Genomic DNA, 19,313 nt, shown 5'->3' on the forward strand with positions numbered 1-19,313 from the left:
ACAAATGAAAGAATCAGTTGAAGTTCCTTTTCAGCACTGTTTGCTGAGCACTTTCTCCTCTTCTCCTCAGATTTCAGCAGGTCACCAGAGAGTCTGTGGCATCAGCAAATACTGTGTAGTGGAGAACTCTTTGACCCTAGGCCTGTACTGAGGGTTGGAGAAAGGTATTTCTGATCAAACAGATACCATATGTCTCCACTTCTGGGTTAAGTGACAGAAAAACTCAACTGTTATCCCTTCCCAAAGGAAGAACACACAAAGTGACTTTATACAAATAACTAAAGATGAGACTGAACCTTCAGACTTCACACCTGTTAGTCAGCCACACAGGAGTAACAAACAGAGTAGAATTAGATTGGAAATAAATCTCAGAACACTCTTCACATGTTTTAAAGAGGCCCAGGCATCAGTGATAGAATTTAGATGAGATTAAGACCTAAAGGGGATCTGCATCAGTATCTTGACCACCCCCCCTTCACATTTCAGATGAGGAAACTGAGGCCCAGAGAAGAGAAGGGACTGCCTTTAGTCCACAAAACTGGTTTGGGCCAGGCTAGATCTAGAACTCAGAGACTAACTGAATATCTTGACTTCTCATCCTGAAATTAGCATGCTTTTGGCATCTGTGCCTCTGACTTAGAAGGTTTCTGCAACACTTATGTGGCTTTGCTTGGTCCTCCCCTTTAGGCCATCTTCCAAGGCTTGGTGATGGGTAAAAATGGGCTAAGCAGGCTTTACTCTGGATTGAATAGCACTAGAGGGGTAGAGAGGGAGCTCTGGTAGCATAGTGGCTAAGACACTTGCCTGCTAACCAGACGGCTGGCGGTTCAAACCCACCAGCCACTCCTCGGAAGGAAGGTTGGGCAATCCTACTTCCGTAGTGATACCGCCTCGGAAACCCAAGGAGGGGTCGCTATGAGTCAGGTTTGACTCGACGGCACATAACAACAACAACAACAACAGAGGGGTAGAGAAAGCCAACCTATAAAACATAGGTGGATTGCTAGCACTTGGCACATTCTAGGTGTTGTCCCCTGTCAACAGCCAGAACTGGGCTGCTCCACTTACTCACTGAACCAATGTTCTCATTTCAGAGCTCTCTTCCTCCATCCCACACCTACCCTCCATTTCTGGCTGACCTCACTACAACAAAACACCTTCCCTCAGGAACTTATTTTCTCCAGAAGATGACTGTGCGACACCATCCCTTGGAGAACAGCACATGTAAACCACTAGCTGAGATCCTGCCTCAACTCTGGAGTCTATTCTGCTCTCCACCCTGCAGGGGTCCATTCATGGCTTGAGTCTATGTCATCACCCCCTGCCAAGCCCACAGTGCTGTCAGGGAAACAGATCTTAAAATTATACTGAAGTAAGGTTAATTTTGTTTCCCAAATTTCACTATAGTCTTTGAAACATCTGAACACAGCATGGGGCTAAGAATTGCTGGTCTCCAGGGTCAGCTTGCAGCTCCGTCAAAATGAAGTGTTAAAGGAGAATACCTGGTTTTTACTTTTAAAAAAGAAAGAAAAACATGTGGTATTAGAAACAGGACCCCAAGAGGAGAGAGATTGAGTTTCTCTTGGTCCACACCTTCCTGACTCAAGGGACAGCCTCAAGCTAAAACTTGTGTGGACATCCAGGTTGAGTGGACAGATGGCTTCACAACAGCTTTCTCCACCCATCACCAACCTGCACATTCCCAAAGCAGTTTCCTCAGGTGTTGCCTGAGGTTAAGGCCTGTATCATCCTAGCCCTCCATTTCTAGAAGCAGCGTCCTCCACCACACATGTGGCTGGTGACAAGACAAGGCCCAGGAGTCTCATAGCACAGACCACAGCAGTGGAGGCAGAAGGACAATGGCTCAGTCTTGGCAGGGCAGAAAAGTGGAACCCACACTCATGGGGCTTATTAGAGTCTGTCTGATACCAATATGACATTTACTACTCTCTGAAAGGGGAGGCAAGAGAAATAAGCCACAAGTCATAGAGGATAAATCAAGCAGAGGATGGGGCTTGGCAGGACTGATGCTGCCAACTTTCCCCAAAATGAGAATCAGAGCACCATTACCACACATGGACTGATGTCCTGATTACAACAGCGGGAAGTTTCCTAGAGGAACATAGATTATTTAGCAGCAAAGGCATAAATAAAATAGTTTGATGAGTAAATGTTAAATTATGAGGAAGAAAACTAATGGTTTTCTGTGAACTCTGATAAATGCTCATTTTCCTGGGTCACAGAACTTTTCAAGGGCCAATTAAAACTCTGTCAACTATGATCTCAGAATAGTAAGGGGTACAGTTATGGTAACTGGAACAGAGTAGAAGGGCTTGCCAGTAGTGGGGAGAGATGAGAAACATCCAATACAAAGACCAAAAACAGTGACTTCCTATATCCAAGGGTAAAAAATAAAAATAAAGCTCCCAAACAGAGCACAACACCAGCAGTGGGCCCCAAAATAGTCTGGCTTGGTCATGGGAGCAGACTGGGCAGGACACCAGCATAGGCAACATGGTGGTGGTGGTAGTGAGTGTATGTTGTCAGTTCACTGAAGCACAAGGGAGTAGGCTTTGCCTGGGAGTCTCTGGGTGGCACAAACAAGCAAGTGTTTGGCTACTAATCAAAGGCTGATGGTTCAAATCTATCCACAGGCATCTTCTCAAAAGAAAGTCTTGGTGATGTACTTCTGAAACTGTAATGTAATAAGATTGTGTAATTGCTGTAATGCAATTGAAAACTCTACGTAGCAGAGTTCTACTCTGAAACATGTGGGGTCAGCATGCATTGGAAGTGACTCCACAGCAACATTTAAAAAAAAAAAAAGAAAGAAACAGATAAGCCAGTGGAGAATCCTGACTTCAGAGATTTAAGTTTACTTGTCCAACCTGCTTAAAAATAGATGCAAATGACTCTAGAACCTGAGTTGCTTAAACTCAGCTTTCCCCTCCCCTACCTATACCCCCCATGCCAGTCTCATCAAGCTATGTCCCCAGCATGACTGCAGCCTGCACATTTCTCTCCTTTTCTTGACTGCAGTCTGTGTCATCATGTTGGCAAGAGCTAAAAACAGAAAGCAGTTAATCACCAACTGGACTTCCTCCATTTTGGGTACATGCAAGATAGGGGAAGAAGGAAGCCTTTGGGAACCTTTCTGCCCAGAGTGAGAAATGAAGACCCTCAGAACCCATCACTGATCTACTGCATCAAAATCAGCATTTTAACAAGACCTTCAGGGCAGGTGCAAGCATGTTAGTTCCAGAGGCACTGGAGCAGGACACGGCCCACACAGACTCTGGAGATGGGAACAAGTTCACTCCAGTGCCCCTGGAAACCTGGAACACTTGTTTCAACCTTTCACTGTGAAAATTAGAGACATACTGTGCATCTGCAGAGGGGAGGTTGTGCTCTCCCACTTTTTATGTGAGAAACTAAAATCCACACCCAATGACACAGAATTATCAAACAAGAGCCATGGCCAAGTGTTTGGGCTCAAAGGAGGCCATCCAACCCCACTCACCAGCCCCACACCTTCAACAGAAATCTTGGATCCTAGTAAAAGGGGCACATTCAGAAATGTAGCACTCTGTTGCACTGAGATGGTTACTGTGTTTCACCTAGAGTAGTACCATCTTTTTTGACAGTAAGTCAAGTGCCAAGTTCTCAACAGTGAGTGCTTAGGAGGGGTGATACCTAAGAAAGCACACGTAAGAGATGCACGCAGGCCTGCACTTTTGATGAGCTTAAGAAAATGTCACGTATCCCACCTTACCCCTGTCTGCTCACAGGGGAGAAGGGAGTTTGTTTTCTCTGTGTTCACCCATAAGCAGAATCAAGGACAAGAGTGAATAGAGATGCCAGTGGGCAGAACTCAAACCCTACTACAGACAATGAACTGCTCTTTCCCAGTAAATGATGGGCTTCAATGGAGAGCCAGAGGTAAGGTCAGGGAGAGGAGAAGAACTTTACTAGAAAGAAGGGGGCCTGACACCTTAAATTCAACAAGATATGTGACAACAATGACACTTATTAAGGGGAAAAAAAATTAATGTTCAGTTTTAGCAGCCTGTGAGGCACTGGTGGTTCAGTGACAGAATTTTTGTCTTCCATGAAGAAGACCTAGGAGACCTGGGTTTAATTCTAAGCCAGTGCAGCTCATGGGTAGCCATGACCAATCTGCCAGTGGTAACTGGCACGATGCTATGATGCTGAATAGGTTTCAGCAGAGCTTTCAGACTAAGACAAACTAGGAAGAAAGGCCTGGCAAACTACTTCCAAAAACAGCCACTGAAGAAAGCAAATATGGGTATATGGAGGGATAGATAGGTGGACAGGCTAAACAATTAGGTATGTCTAAATGGGGAGCTCTGGTAGCATAGTGCCTAAGGCACTTGACTGCTAACCAGGAGGCTGGCGGTTCAAACCCACCAGCCACTCCTCGGAAGGAAGGTTGGGCAATCCTACTTCCGTAGTGATAACTGCCTCGGAAACCCAAGGAGGGGTCGCTAGGAGTCGGGGCCGACTCTATGGCAAATAACAACAACAACAAATGGGGAGTGTATCCAAGATCATATATAGGGTTGGCAGACAATGGTCCTATAAGTTTATGTGAATGATCAGAATTCCCAGGTGTATAGTAGAGCTGACAAGGGGCAAGGTTATGGTCATTCCTTGGTCACAGCCAGCTACCCAGAGCGACCAAGTAGTTGATCCTGCGGGCTTGGGACCATAGTCGCAGGGGACATCAAGCTCAATTGGCATAACATACTATACAAAACATTGTTCCACCTCCTACTTTGGCGAATAGCGACTAGGATCTTAAAAGCTAGGAAGCTGCCATCTAGATGCAACAATGGGTCTCTCCTCATCAAGAAGAAAGAAGAAAACCAAAATTAATGGAAACAATCAGTCCTAGTGACTGGTACACCATCCGATCTGCAACCTATACAGCTATGAGACCAGAAGAACTAGATGGTGCCCGGCTACCACTGTCATCCACTTGGAAGGGATGTAGGAGATCCTGCATAGAGAGGGAGAACAATATGGAACAAAACTCAAAATAATTTGGAGGAAAAAAAAAAAAGAAGGTGGGGACCGGGTTTGCTGGTCCAATGGAGCCTGGTGTAACCACTGAGACTATGGCCCCTAGCTGCCCTTCAGGTCTGGAATTGAACCCACACCTGTGGTGTCCAGCCAAAGTACAGGCATGTGAGTTAAACATTTACCTCAAGTAGACACACACCCTGGAGAGAACAATCATGGGAGAAGAAAGGGTGGCTTATGCACAGGGAGACAGCTCAGGGTGCAGAAGAGTATGGAGGGATGGTTACTGGGGAGAGGTAACTATGGGGAGGAAGTGGGAGTGGAGCTGTTGCATTGTAAATTTTGGTCAATGACATGAGACAAAGTATATGTGAACTGCTGTATGAAAAGTGAATGTACTCTGTAAATCTTCACCCAGATCAAAAAAAAAATAAAAAAAAAAAAAAAAACAGCCACTGAAAAACTTATTGATCACATGGTCAGATCCACAGCCAATCGTGAGGATGGTGCAAAATAGAGCAGTGTTATACTCCATTGTGCATGAGGTTGCCAGGAGTTAGGGGCTGACTCAGTGGCAGCAAACAACCACTTAGCAACCCCAGTATTCCTGAATGCCCAACGAAAGCCAGTATAAGTCAGGGACCATTTATGCGCTTCACCATTGTTGTTATTGTTGTTATAAGGTGCCATCGAGTGGGACCCAACTCATAGCAATCCCTCCTTGGGTTTCTGAGACAGTATCACTACAGAAGTAGATTGCCCTATCTTCCTTCCGACGAATGGCTGGTGGGTTTGAACCACCAGCCTTCGGGTTAGCAGTCAAGTGCCTTAGACACTATGCTATCAGTGTTCCCAGCTTCACCATTAGCACAATCTTATACTGTGCTCTTTGAAAGATCTGTAAATATGGGTTCAAATTGACAACAGCAACTCAAAAGATTAGCTGGGAGACTTAGCAGGCAATGAATTCATGTTTATGGGGGAGGAGCAATTCAGAAAAGAAGTGTGAAAATGGGTGCACAATTTGAAAACTATGATCAATGTCACTGAATTGTACATGTAGAAATTGTTGAACTGGTGTATGTTCTACTATGTGTAATTTCAACAACAACAACAAAAATAAATTTTTAAAAGAAATAGAGGAAGCTGCTCTTGCAGGAGCAGGAATGTCTATGTCTGTAATCTGGGGCCACTTGTAAAATGAAGAAAAGACAGTCAGCCAGAGTAGGATCATTGCTTTCTCTGGCTAACCCTTGGGGTTAGAGAGGAGGGGAATAGTATTTAGGTTAACTCGTACCACCTTAATATTTTTGCCTCCAAGATTTTCCTATGAGAGTTTGCAAATATTGAAAACACAGTGTGTGACTTCAAAGCACACCTCTGGTCAGTAAGCAGTGATATGACATGATATGATGCTAATAATTTTCAAAGGAAGTAATGGTAACATATATGTATGGTTTTAGTACATGACTAGATAGTATAGACAAGAATAATTTGGAAACACTTTAGTAAAATGCATGAATGAGGCTTGCGATGACCACCATTCAATCCCAGAGGCCCAGTAAGTTGGTCAAACACTGGTGCTGGAGCACAGCCCCCAAAGAAAGGGCCTCTCCAGCAAACATCTGGCCCTTACGAGGCTCTCTGGGGGTACTACCTTCTTTCCTGGTTCCCCAAAATGTAAAATTCCACAAATACTGATTTTATTACTGTATTTTGCCAGAGTATATGCATGCAAAAGCTGGGCAATGAAAAAAGGAAACAGAAAAACTTACTTATTCAAATTGTGGAGTTGGCAAAGACTATCGAATATACGATGGACTGCCAGAAGAATGAACAAATCAGGCTTAGAAGAAATAGAACTAAAATGTTCCTTAGAAATGAGGGAGGATAGCAAGACTTAGGCTCGCTTACTTTCATCAGGAAAGATCAATAACTAGAACAGGACATCATGGTTGGTGAAATAGAGGATCAGCAAAAATGAAAGAAACTCTCAATGGGATGGATTGAGAAAACAGCCACAATGGACTCAAATATACTAATGATAATCAGAAGATGAGACAGGACTGAGCAACATTTTGTTCTATTCTATACAAGGCAGCCATGAGGCACAGCCCACCCACAGCAGTTTACAACAACAACAATGTAGGGGAAAACAGAATATACAACTATATTTCAGAATTCTAATAAAGTATTTCTCTCAGAATTGTTTCCTCAGAATTCGGAATTGCATTAGTATTCTAGGCCACATTCTACCACTCCTAACTCTTATTAAAGAGGCACTCCACCCAGCTACTTTTCTTTTATCTACCTTTGTAAAGTGGTAAACTCCTCCAAGCTACTTCAACTGCAGTCTTTGTACATAAAACAATGATTTAACCAAATCTCCTCTTGCTATAATTGCTTTAAAAAATCTACAAATACAAACACATTGGTCATTTAATCCTTATTTATCCTTAGGGCACTCAAGTAATTGGTTTAACAACTTTGAAGGCAAATCAAGTCTTAATTATGTTTTCCAAGTGCTTTAAAGTGAAAAAAAAAAAAAAAGTTTCAAGTCACTGAATATTTTGTAAAGTATTACTATCAGGAAGAAAACACACACAGAAGCATTTTAACATTTAGTTTTGGAACTTAGTTTTAAATCTATTGATAGTGTCAGGAATTCTGTTGCTGTTAATTCTCCTAGAAAATCAAACTGTCCAGGGAAACTGCTAGAGCAGTTTAATATGTTTTAGACAGTGATTTATGGATGTATTAGTAACTACGACTCGCAGAAGAAACTATCAATGATCAACTACACAAAAGAACTATCCTCAATGTTAAGGAAACACAAGCCCAGGCTGGCCTGCAAGCTGTTTACATGATTTCCAAGGAGACCATTCATGTGCCCCATTGGAAATGCACCTACTATACAGGGAGCTATGTCATAACTTGATGATCTAGTCTGAATTTGAAAGTCCCAGGGTACCTGTACAACCAGTACCGAATTTCATGTTAAGTACTGACTGACTTAATACATTGAGCTTCTATTTTGCTGATAAATTTAGTAGACACTGTGAGGAAGAAAAAGATAAATATGATGGGCTTCATCATAAGTTAAACAAAAATATAAAAGCAGAAAGAAAAAAAGAAAGGGCTAGGAGTTCAGAGAAAAACCAAATGTGACCAAGAATGGTTAAAGGCAGCTCTGGAGAAAAATAAATGTCCCACTCTAAACATTTACTGAATCAGTCCTGTGTATGAGACCCATTAACATTATCATGAGCTCATTTAATCATTGATATCAGCTGATTCAATGAATAGAACTTATAACACTCTGCAAAAACACAAGTCTATAGCAAAGAAAATTTGATCAATAGGGCAGTTGTTCTGGAATCTGCAGAGTCATCACTTCCTTTCCCTGAAGCAGCAAAATTCCTGAACTTGGGAAACAATGGCATCTCCTGGGCTCTGTTCTCATGGGGGGGTGGGTGCAGGGAAGCAAGGGGGAAGCAAAACAACAGGCAAAGTAAAAAAGCACAAACAAAACACCTTACTTCTTCAGAATGAGCAACATCTGCTCTTTCTTGTTGGTGCACAAAGTATTAGGGTGTTAACAGCTAAGATAAAAAGGCCCTAGGTTGATATTAACTTACCTTCAATTTACCTCCAGCTAAATCCCACCTTAATTGATTTGACTCTTTTTAATTGAAATAAGTGATTTAAAACAGTGGGCCAACTAGTCCCAACAGTCAGAAGACAAAGTAAGCATACCTGTGTGTTTGCCTGTTTGCTTGGCTATTAAATATTCAGTAATATATGTATAGGCTTTAAGTGATCATTTTTCCCTCTATATGGATATAAGTAAGCCATTCCCATATGGGAAATGCTGTTCTTGATAGCAAGGCAGCCTCCAGGCTCTTTCAAAAGAGCATTAAGTTGCGTCCTTCATGGATTTAGATGGTAGAGATAGTGTTTCTATTTAATCATCTGCTCACCACAAAGGAAGCCACACTAACTTCAGCAGCAATGGTGCACATTAAATTACTTCTGAAGCTCCCAGAAGATTAAGGCTTGTAGGTTTGGGATTGCATTACAATTAAGTAATAATGAAAGTGAAATCGTGTCTTTTGATCAAATAATGCACTAATCCTACCATACATGGTATATCAGCATATCTGTATTCATTCTCTGGTAATGTTGACTTTTTGAGGTAGTTTTTTCTTTCTCATTCCACAGGACAGGATATAGATACAGAGAAAGGAGAAGGGTATATAAATAAGGAAGACAATGGAAGTAAAAAGGTCCTGAGAAGCTCTCTGCTAAGAATTAGTAATTACCACATCATAAAGAAGGGAGCTCTGGTAGCATAGTGGTTAAGGCACTTGACTGTTAATCAGAAGGCTGGGAGTTCAAATCCACCAGCCACTCCTCGGAAGGAAGATGGGGCAATCTACTTCTGTAGTGATACTTCCTCAGAAACCCAAGGAGGGCTCACCATGAGTCGGGTCCGACTTGACAGCACATAACAACAACAACAAAGAAAATCGTAGGTGGCTTTACTGAAAGGGTACAGTCATTTCCCAAGGTTCGGCATATGCAAAACATTTTCTGCAACAAAACTTCATCTCTTGTGACCCTCAAATTCATGGAACCTACTACAGGTTGGAGGTTCGAGTCTACCCATAGGTAGGTATCTTAGAAGAAAGATCTGGCAATCTACTATCAAAAAATCAGCCAATGAAAACCCTCTACTCTGACACACATGGGTCTCCAAGAATTGGAATCAACTCAAAGGCAAGTAGTCTTACTACCTGCAGTTTACGAATCCTCTTCAGTATTTAAGGCCAGAGTTCACTCAGCAATTAGCAGTATATTGAGCATCTCCAGGGAAGTATTTGAGAACAAGTTTTTCAAGCACTTTAGAAGCATTTATATAAACCTAGCATGCCATTAATCATTCTTATCTGTTCATTAAAGCAAGCTCCCTTAGGACCCCTACTTGCCAGTTCTTCCTTAGCCAGATTCTTTTTATCTATATACCTGAAAAGGAGTCCGTTGCTTTTAAAATGTATTTTATAATTAAAATACTTCATTAATTCACATGGGTGTGCTCCACCAATTAGTTTGCATTTTCAGAGTTTTATTAAATATACAGAAAGATCATTCTCTGGAGGGTCTTTGTGGAAGACAAACCACTAACTAAAGCTTGGTTTTGGAATACATTTGCAGCATTTGAGAGACTTTAGAGCCACTACATCATGATATAAAGCTTCTATCTGTATCAACACATTGCTTCTTTTTGTTCCTTACCAAAAGGGGGTGCAGTTTTAATCCAGTCTGCCATCTAATTCTTTTAAACGAAAGGTAGAAGGGAAATCAGATAGCTGTCACACTGAAAAGCAATCAGTACGAAATGTTTAATCAGCCATTATATGACTATACCTCAGTCTGTGACGCCTCCATGCCCACATTCTTGTCTCTGCTGGTTCCTGGGTCCATCCATCCCAGCACAGCTGGCAGGGAGGCCCCAAGCAGTGTGAGATGCAACCAAATACCTCCTGGTTTCATTTTGTTGAGTCTGTTGAGAAAATGACAAATATCCAGAACTAAGCATTCCAAAACATGTATCAAGTCATAGGTGGCTAATTAACACCAGTACTCCATAATCAGGTACACTTGAGTGGAAATCCTGTTGTAATTTGGAGAAGTTACAGAACTTCGGAGCCCCAGATGACTCATCTCTAAAATGGGGGCCATGATACATACCTGGTAGAGTTGCTGTGAGGATCAGAGTCAGGGTCGGGCATATGGTGAGAACTCTAAAAATGCCAGCTGTTACACAGAAATGCATTTAAAATGCCACCTACAGTTACATCTAGAACAAAAACTTAGGGTGAGATAGCTGTTAACCCAAACCAAACCAAACTCACTGCCACCAAGTTGATGCTGACTCAGATTGACCTGCCTTGGGTTTCTGAGGTTGTAAATCTTTATGGAAGTATGTTGCCCCATCTTCCATCCATGGAGTGGCTGTTGTTGTTGTTATTTGCCGTCGAGTTGGACCCGACTCATAGCGACCCCTCCTTGGGTTTCTGAGGCAGTATCACTACAGAAGTAGATTGCCCCATCTTTCTTCCAAGGAGTGGCTGGTGGGTTTGAACCACCAGTCTTCTGGTTAACAGTCAAGTGCCTTAGGCACTATGCTATGGAGTGGCTAGTGGGTTTGAACTGCTGACCTAGTTAGCAGCCAAATGCCTTATCCACTAAGCTACCAGAGCTCCTGCACCTCTGTTAAGTTACCATAAATCCATGCCTCAGTGCCCTCAGAAAGCAGTTGGCACCAGGTACACAATTGTTAGTTGCTGTGAAGTTAAATCCTGCTTATGGCAGCCCCATGTGTGCAGAGTAGAACTGCTCCATAGGGCATTCAAGGCAGTGACTTTTCAGAAGCAGATCACCAGGCATGTCTTCCAATTTGCCTCTGTGTGGGTTTAAACCACCAACTTTTCAACTAGCGGTCAGGCACTTAACTGTTTATACCACCCAAAGACTCCAAGCACATAATTAAACCCAAAAAACCAAAACTCACTGCCGTCGAGTAAGATCTGACTCACAGCAACCTCTCCTTGGGTTTCTAAGGCCGTATCACTATGGAAGTAGATTGATTGCCCACTCTTCCTTCCGAGGAGTGGCTGGTGGGTTTAAAACACCAGCTTTCTGGTTAGCAGTCAAATGCCTTATGCACTACTCCACCTTTAGTGCTCAATAAATGCTAATAAGGAATTACAATAAATCTGTAGCATCTCATTTGTAGCTAATGCCTCAGTTTATAAGCTAGTGAGCTTCAAAATGGTATATGAGGTCTAATCTTTTAGTTTCATGACTAATCACTCTTGTAGCAGAATCCAAGCATCCAATAGATACTGGAATTTCAAAAACCTGTAAGGTGTTTTCTGATCTTTCCCAATGTTATTGGTGTTATGCTGGGTCTCCATGCTATACATAAGAGAATACCAAAACAAACAAACAAAAAACCCAAACCTACTGCCATTGAGTCAATTCCAACCCACAGTGACACTGTAGGACAGAGGAGAGCTGCCCCATAGGGTTTCCAAGGCTGTGAATCTTTACAAAAGCAAACTGCCTCATTTTTCTCCTGTGGAGCAGCTGGTGGGTTCAAACCACCAACCTTTCGGTTAGCAGTGGTATGGCTTTAACCACTATACCACCAGAGTTCCTCTATATAACAGAATGTTGTTGCTGTTGTTGTTACGTGCCGTTGAGTCATCTCTGACTCATAGCAACCTATGTACAACAAAACGAAACACTGCCTGATCCTGTGCCAGCCTCGTGATCCCTACTATACCTGAGCCCATCACTGCAGCCAGAATCCAAACCACCAAACTGCCATGGAGTCAGATCCGACTCATAGCAACCCCTCCTTGGATTTCCGAGGCGGTATCACTATGGAAGTTGATTGCCCACCCTTCCTTCAGAGGAGTGGCTGGTGGGTTTGAACCGCTAGAATTCTGGTTAGCAGTCAAATGCCTGAGGCACTATGCCACCAGAGCAGCCAGAGTAAGTAACCTAAAATCATCCAGTAAAATATCTCAACACCAGTTTCCTGAAATTCACTTGACAACATTATAGTCTGAAGTCCTAGATAAGAAATGGGCAATTCAAGGTCACTAAAGAATTTCATGGATGAAAAAGCTAAGGGTCAGTGACAGCAAATATCCAAGCAACTATCTTGTGCCATGCATTGTGCTAAGGAAATGAGGACACATACTATTCCACATGTTCAATTAGCTGTACGTTTTGGGTGTGGGGGCTTCCAACATGAATATATCCTAACCTTAATTTCAGCAGTTAAGTTTGTGTGTCAACTTGGCTGAGCCTGGTTGAGTAGCCAGGCAAATGGATATAGTATTCCCCATGATGAGACTGGTAATCAACTCCATAGTGATCTACTGTGAGCAGCTGAGTAGCTGCCTTAGGGATGTGGTCTGCTTCCTGTATATAAGAAACAGCTTTGGGAATGGTCTCTAGCTTACGACACACTTGAACCCTACATGTAGCCATGTTGCTGTTCAGCAGCCTACCTCTCTGCCAACCTTGATACTTTCAATGGACTCAAATGAATGGCCTGCTGTGTGGTTTGGTAACATCAGGACTGTGCCTTTTTGTCAACCTTGGGCTTGTCAGTCTCGGCAGTCAGTAGCTATCTGAGTAAAGAAAAGCCTCTAGCTTCAGTGGGCTGGGAGCAGAAGGCAGAGCTGGACCCCAACATTGAGGGGCTTTCATCCAGCCCCTAGAGCACTTTGAACTCAGACTTAAAAGCCTCCAAACTGAAAGAGAATAAATTCTTGTTTGTTAAAGGCATCCCATTTATGGTATATTTTTCTTGTCAGAGCAGCACTAGGTAACCAAAACAAGAACACACAATATCCCACATGTCCAATTAGCTGTATATTTTAGGGGCTGGGGCTTCTACCATGAATATATCCTAACCTTAATTTCAGCATCCATATCTATGAAACATAAAAAAAAAAAAAAAAAAATGCACTGTTGTCGAGTCGATTTGACTCATAGCAACCCCTCAATGGATTTCAGAGGCAGTATCTCTATGGAAGTAGATTGCCCAGTGTTCCTTCCGAGGAGTGGTTGGTGGGTTTGAACCACCAGCCTTCTGGTTAGCAGTCAAATGCCTTAGGCACTGTGCCTAGCCAGATAGAAATTTTTATGTTTCTATAACATATAGTACTTAAAATTCTTACTCAAGAATTTTAGGGGGTATTGATTTTTGCATGCACCATACAATTTAGTGCTTAATTACACATGGTCCACATTGTATGATCATGGCTGGGGAGATGAAAAAACACAAAACTCCTTGTGGCTAGCACCCTGCATGACATAGCATAGAGCTGGTACGAAGCAGGTGTTCCAAGTAAAAATATGTGTGATGCTTAAGGTACCCGATAGCCTATTTGATGAGTCCACCTCTAGTCACCCCAGTGGTCAATAGTTTTAGGGTACCCCTACTTTAGGCAAAGGTGGGTGCACGTAACTACCTGGTGCTGAGACCAGGACCAGCAAACTAATATAGTGCTGCCATATGCCAGGTTTCCTTCGGCTGCCTTCCATACCCAAATAGAACTGCCTCTCCAGATTTGCTTTATGTCTCCAGCTTGAGATAGAAATTCCCACAGGGAGGAAAAGTCATACTAAAAATTGTGGACATATAACACTGGCCTATGAATAAACAAGGTTTTAAGGGATGACTATCTTTTCAGAGAGGGTGTCTCCTTATTTTAAAAAGAGTCCATAGGCTCCTGCTCCTACATCTGTTTATTGGGCAGTTCATCTTTGATATCTGCTGGCAAAGCTAGAGCTACTAGGGAAAAAGTCCTGCTAGCCAGTAAATATACTCTGAAGGTCACTGTGACGCCACCACCAGCACTTGCTCTGTGTGCTGAAGAAGGTAGAGTTGACTGGAGTGGTGCAGCTCTGGCTGCTCCCTAGGTGAGGACCACAACAGTGACAGCAGCCACTCTTTCTGGACTTCTAGTCCAGTGTTCCAGCTAGGGTTGTATGAGTCTCTTACAGGAATAAAGAGGTGTGAAGAAAAAACAAACAAACAAACAAACAAAAACTCATATACAGGATTAAAAGAGACTAAAACAGTTTTTCCCTAACTGCAACCAGTTTTTCTAAAAATAAATGGGGTAGCTCCCTACTCTCCATATATTATCCTCTGGAGGCACTGTAGAAAGCAGTTACTGGATTTCTTTTAAAATCAACAGAAACTAAAAAATAAAAAGCTAGAACTAGAAAGACAATGCTTCCGACCGTACTTTTATTCCTTCTCTACTTCTCTAATATCAAACATTGCTCATGGGGCAACCACACGTATTAAAGGTCTTTTTTTCCTCCCTTTTCATGTCTTCTGGCCAAAATAAACTAAAAATATCAAGATAATCTAAAGGTCTTCTAAAGTACAGATGTCAACTCCCAGAGTTATGAAACATACAAGCCATACACTCTAGTATTTAATTTCCAGTTTGCCTAGTTATCTGAGACCAATTATTTTTGATGTTTTATCAGTAATAAAGAGCATCAAAATTAAATCTATTCAATTTGATTGTTATATTGTCAAGCACCAAACCACTTTAAGAGAAGGTACCCAGACCTCTGGCATTAAACCAGGTGTGTTTTGAGTTGTGTTTCAAGGAGCCAAGCCCCAGCCCTGATCCAGTTGGTGAAGTCTGCATTTATTTGGTTTGTGTTGAGGTTCCCTGACAAATTTTATTTGGAGAGAGGAGTAGTCTTTTAGAGTTTGGAAACACATGAAGCAGCCAAGTAATGAAATACTTCTAGGCAGCAGCTTTGTAAAATTCAGCTCAGCTTGACCACTACAGGATCTGACTTCATTTGTACCACAGATATGTCTTAAATATCTTTGTATCCTTACGGTGATTGACAATCCATTACATCTATAGCAGCAAAGGCCTAAAAATTTATAACTCAGGTTTTATGACAGTTCAGTTCATAAAAAGAATTAATATTGGGCCTAAATCAATTTTGATGATCTGTCTAATAACCAAATAGATTGTATCTATTTGGTTAGCACTTATATAATAATTTCTATGTGTCAGGCACTGTTCTAAACGCTTTACAGGTATTAACTCATAGTCCTCATTTCTACTCCTCCATAAGGAAGGCAATGATTATCCTCATCACTAGGTGACAAAGGAAACAGGGTTAAGCGCCTTGCCAAGGCCACATAGTCCTCTTAACTCCCATCCTGTGTTGACTCTCAATATTTGCCAATACTTTATTCTAATAAAAAGTTGTCTTGATTATGATGGGAGAAATCTACACAGTGGCCAAGAGAGAAAGATAGGAAGCCCTGAACCCCAAGTCTCTCCTTTCCTTTGTCTAAAGCTAAACTCCTCTGGTTTTCACATGTGCCTAAGGCATTTGACTGCTAACCAGAAGGTTGGTGGTTCAAATCCACCAGCCTGGACAATCTACTTCTGTGAAGATTCACAGCCTAGGAAACCCAGTAGGGGTCGCTATGAGTCAGAATTGACTTGATGGAACTGGGTTTGGTTGTTTGTTTGTGTTTTTCTGGCATCAAGAACAAAAAGGCAAACATCTTCTGGGTTAATATTTCAGAATTTGTGTTGCTGTCTTTTTGTTGGCTGGAAAATCAGGTATTCCTTGAGTTCTGTTTACTCTTCTGCCCTGACTCCCTTATATCCATTCCAGAAACTATTCTAATAGGCTCCATCTAACGAAAAACATAGTAAGAGCCCAGCCTAGAAACTTGAGTGTAAGTACTACTCATCTTCAGAAGGGAAAGAAGGAAAGCAGAGTCACTCTTTCATTCCACTGATTTTCATTGAACCCCGACTAGGTGGTTCTGGACCAGTCCCTTGAAAAGTGGAAATGAGTGGGACAGAGCTTGTGCCTGCAGGGAGCTCAGTCCAGGGTGGAAGAAGAATTGGAGTAGGGTGGGAGAGAGGACAAATTAAAACTGGCAACTATAAAATACCAATGGGGAGCATGGTGGTTCAGTGCTAAAATCCATGCCTTCTACACAGGAGACCTGGGTTTGAGTCTCAGCCAGTGGAACTCATGCACATCCATCACCCATCTGTCAGTGAAGGCTTGCATGTTATTATGATGGCAAACAGGTTTCAGTGGGGCTTTCAGACTAAGAAGGAAGAAAAGCCTGGTGATCTACATCCAAAAATCAGCCAATGAAAACTTTGTGGATCACAATGGTCTGATCTGCAACTGACCAGGGGGATGGCTGGCAACCTTTCTTTCTGTCACCATGAGTTGGGGGCTGACTCTATGGCAGCAACAACAACAATAACCAAGGTCAAAGATGCAGAACAAGGGGCAACAGCCAATCTGCATACCCTCCCACACTCTACCTCAAGATGGGAGACTACACCACATACTCTTCTCAGCCCTCACTGCTGTTCTCTTTCATTGGCCAGGAAAAAAATGTGGCAGAGAAAAGGAAAACACAGAAACTAAAAAAACAAACCAAACTCACTGCCATCGAGTCGATTCCGACTTATAGCAACCCTTTTTGGGTTTCCAAAGTAGTGAATCTTTATGGTAATAGATTGCCCAATCTTCCTTCCACAGAGTGGCTGGTGAGTTTGAACCGCCCACCTTCTGGTTAGCAGTCAAATGCCTTAGGCACCACGTCAACCATAAAGGGTACATAGAGTTCCAGCCAGCTCGTGAGAGCATTAGCATGATAAAAACAGTCACTTTCTGGGTGATGGATTATTTAAATTAATTACTCTTCAAATTCAAATAGCCCTACTTGCCTTCAGTTAGAGGAAAATACAATAACCCTCCCCCCATTATAAAAATGTGAAGATGCTATCAATAAGGTCACAAGCCCTCTTTCCCAACTTACAACACCATATGAGATCAATTTAAGTTTATACGCTTCATTTAATCCATGCTGGAGTCCTAAGGTTGGTTATAAATGTAACTGAGATTGTTCTCCTATAAAGAGTAGGGACTACACTTTCTTCCCAACAATGTATTAAGTACAATGACTTGATGTTGTTGTTGTTGTTATTTGCCATCGAGTTGGGCCCCGACTCCTAGCGACCCCTCCTTGGGTTTCCGAGGCAGTTATCACTGCAGAAGTAGGATTGCCCAACCTTCCTTCCGAGGAGTGGCTGGTGGGTTTGAACCGCCAGCCTCCTATTTAACGCATTTCATTTGGAAGAGAGCTACTTCACTGCTTCCTCCATGGCTTCCTATCTGAGCCTCCAAATTAGTCATGGCCAGGAGAACCAGGTGCTATAGCCTGCCTGCTGCAAAGACAGGACACCAGAGGCTCAGAAGGTTGAGTAATGCACCCAAGGCTTGCAGCCAAGTCAGCGGCTGGGCTGACATCCAGGCCCCCTGATCCCTAGATAATTGCTTTTGTTTCATATATTATCACAAACTGAAGTATAAAATGTAAGTTTACATTCTGTGTTTAAATAGAGCAACTGTGATTCCTCCCCTCCCCCCAGTGCTGGAGGGGCCACACCTTATCACCTACTTTTTTATTTTATTTTTTTTATTGTGACTTGGGTGAAAATTTACAGAGCAAATACACTTTCCATACAGCAGTTCACATACACTTTGTCTCATGACATTGACCACAATTTAGCACAATGCAACATCTCCCCTCCCACTTCCTCCCCATAGTTACCTCTTCCCTGTGTCCATCTCTCCATGCACTCCTACCCCCTGAGCTATCTCCCTGTGCCTGAGCAGCCCTTCTTTCTCTCATACTTATTCTCTCCAAGGAATGTATCTACCTCAGGTAAATGCTCAACTGATATGCCTGTCTATTGTTTGGCTGGAAGCCATAAGTGTGCCTTCAATTCCAAACTTGAAGGGCAGCTAGGGGCGATAGATAGTCTCAGTGGTTCCACCAGGCTCCCTCGGGCCAGCAAACCTGTTCCCTGCTTTTTTTTTTTTTTCTCCCAAAATGATTTTGAGTTTTATTCCACATTGTTCTCCCTCTCTATCCAAGATCTCCTACAAAGATCCTCTTCCAAGTGGTTGACAGTAGTAGCCGAGCACCGTCTACTTCTTCTGGTCTCATAGTCCTACAGTCTGCAGATTGGATGGTGCACCAGTCACTAGGACTAATTGTTTCCATGAATTTTTGGTTTTCTTCATTCTTGGCTCTGGACAAGGAGAGACCCATCATTGCATCTAGATGGCAGCTTGCAAGCTTTTAAGATCTCAGTAGCTACTCACCACAGTAGGAGGTAGAACAATGTTTTGTGTAGTATGTTATGCCAATTGAGCTTGATGTCCTCTGTGACTATGGTCCCAAGCCCACAGGTTCAACTACTCGGTCCTCCTGGGTAGCTGGCTGTGACCAAGCAGTGACTACAACCTTGCCCCTTGTCAGCCCCATTATACACCTGGGAATTCAGATCATACACATATAGTTATTGGACCACTGTCTGCTAACCCTATACATGTTCTTGGGTGCACTCTCCACTTCATATACATACCTAATATTTCAGCCTGCCCACCCATCTATCCACCCATATACCCATGTTTGCCTTCACTGACCACGCTGTACTATATGCGCAAAAGGGTTCATCTTTGTTGTCTGTACTTCTCACATACCTCTCCATGTCTTTCTCTTCCTCAATGCTTATCACCTACTTTTAAAAACCACAGTATTTTCTAGTGTGATAATATAAACTGATATCTGTGCTATTTATTCGTATTTA

The 19,313-nt window shown here is 42.5% G+C and overlaps 1 protein-coding gene across 1 annotated transcript in view; it reads right to left on the reverse strand.

Moving 5' to 3' along the window:
- FSTL4 (follistatin like 4) overlaps nucleotides 1-10,596 on the reverse strand; it is a 644,321-nt gene extending 633,725 nt beyond the window's left edge. The window contains exon 1 of the mRNA XM_007943751.1: nucleotides 10,471-10,596. Coding sequence (XP_007941942.1) covers nucleotides 10,471-10,596 — 126 coding nt within the window. The remainder of the gene's footprint in view (nucleotides 1-10,470) is intronic.
- Between the last annotated feature and the right edge of the window lie 8,717 nt (nucleotides 10,597-19,313).

Source organism: Orycteropus afer, unplaced genomic scaffold (genome assembly GCF_000298275.1).
Source record: "Orycteropus afer afer isolate SDZICR_OR568_19922 unplaced genomic scaffold, OryAfe1.0 scaffold00112, whole genome shotgun sequence".
Lineage (NCBI taxonomy): Eukaryota > Metazoa > Chordata > Mammalia > Tubulidentata > Orycteropodidae > Orycteropus > Orycteropus afer.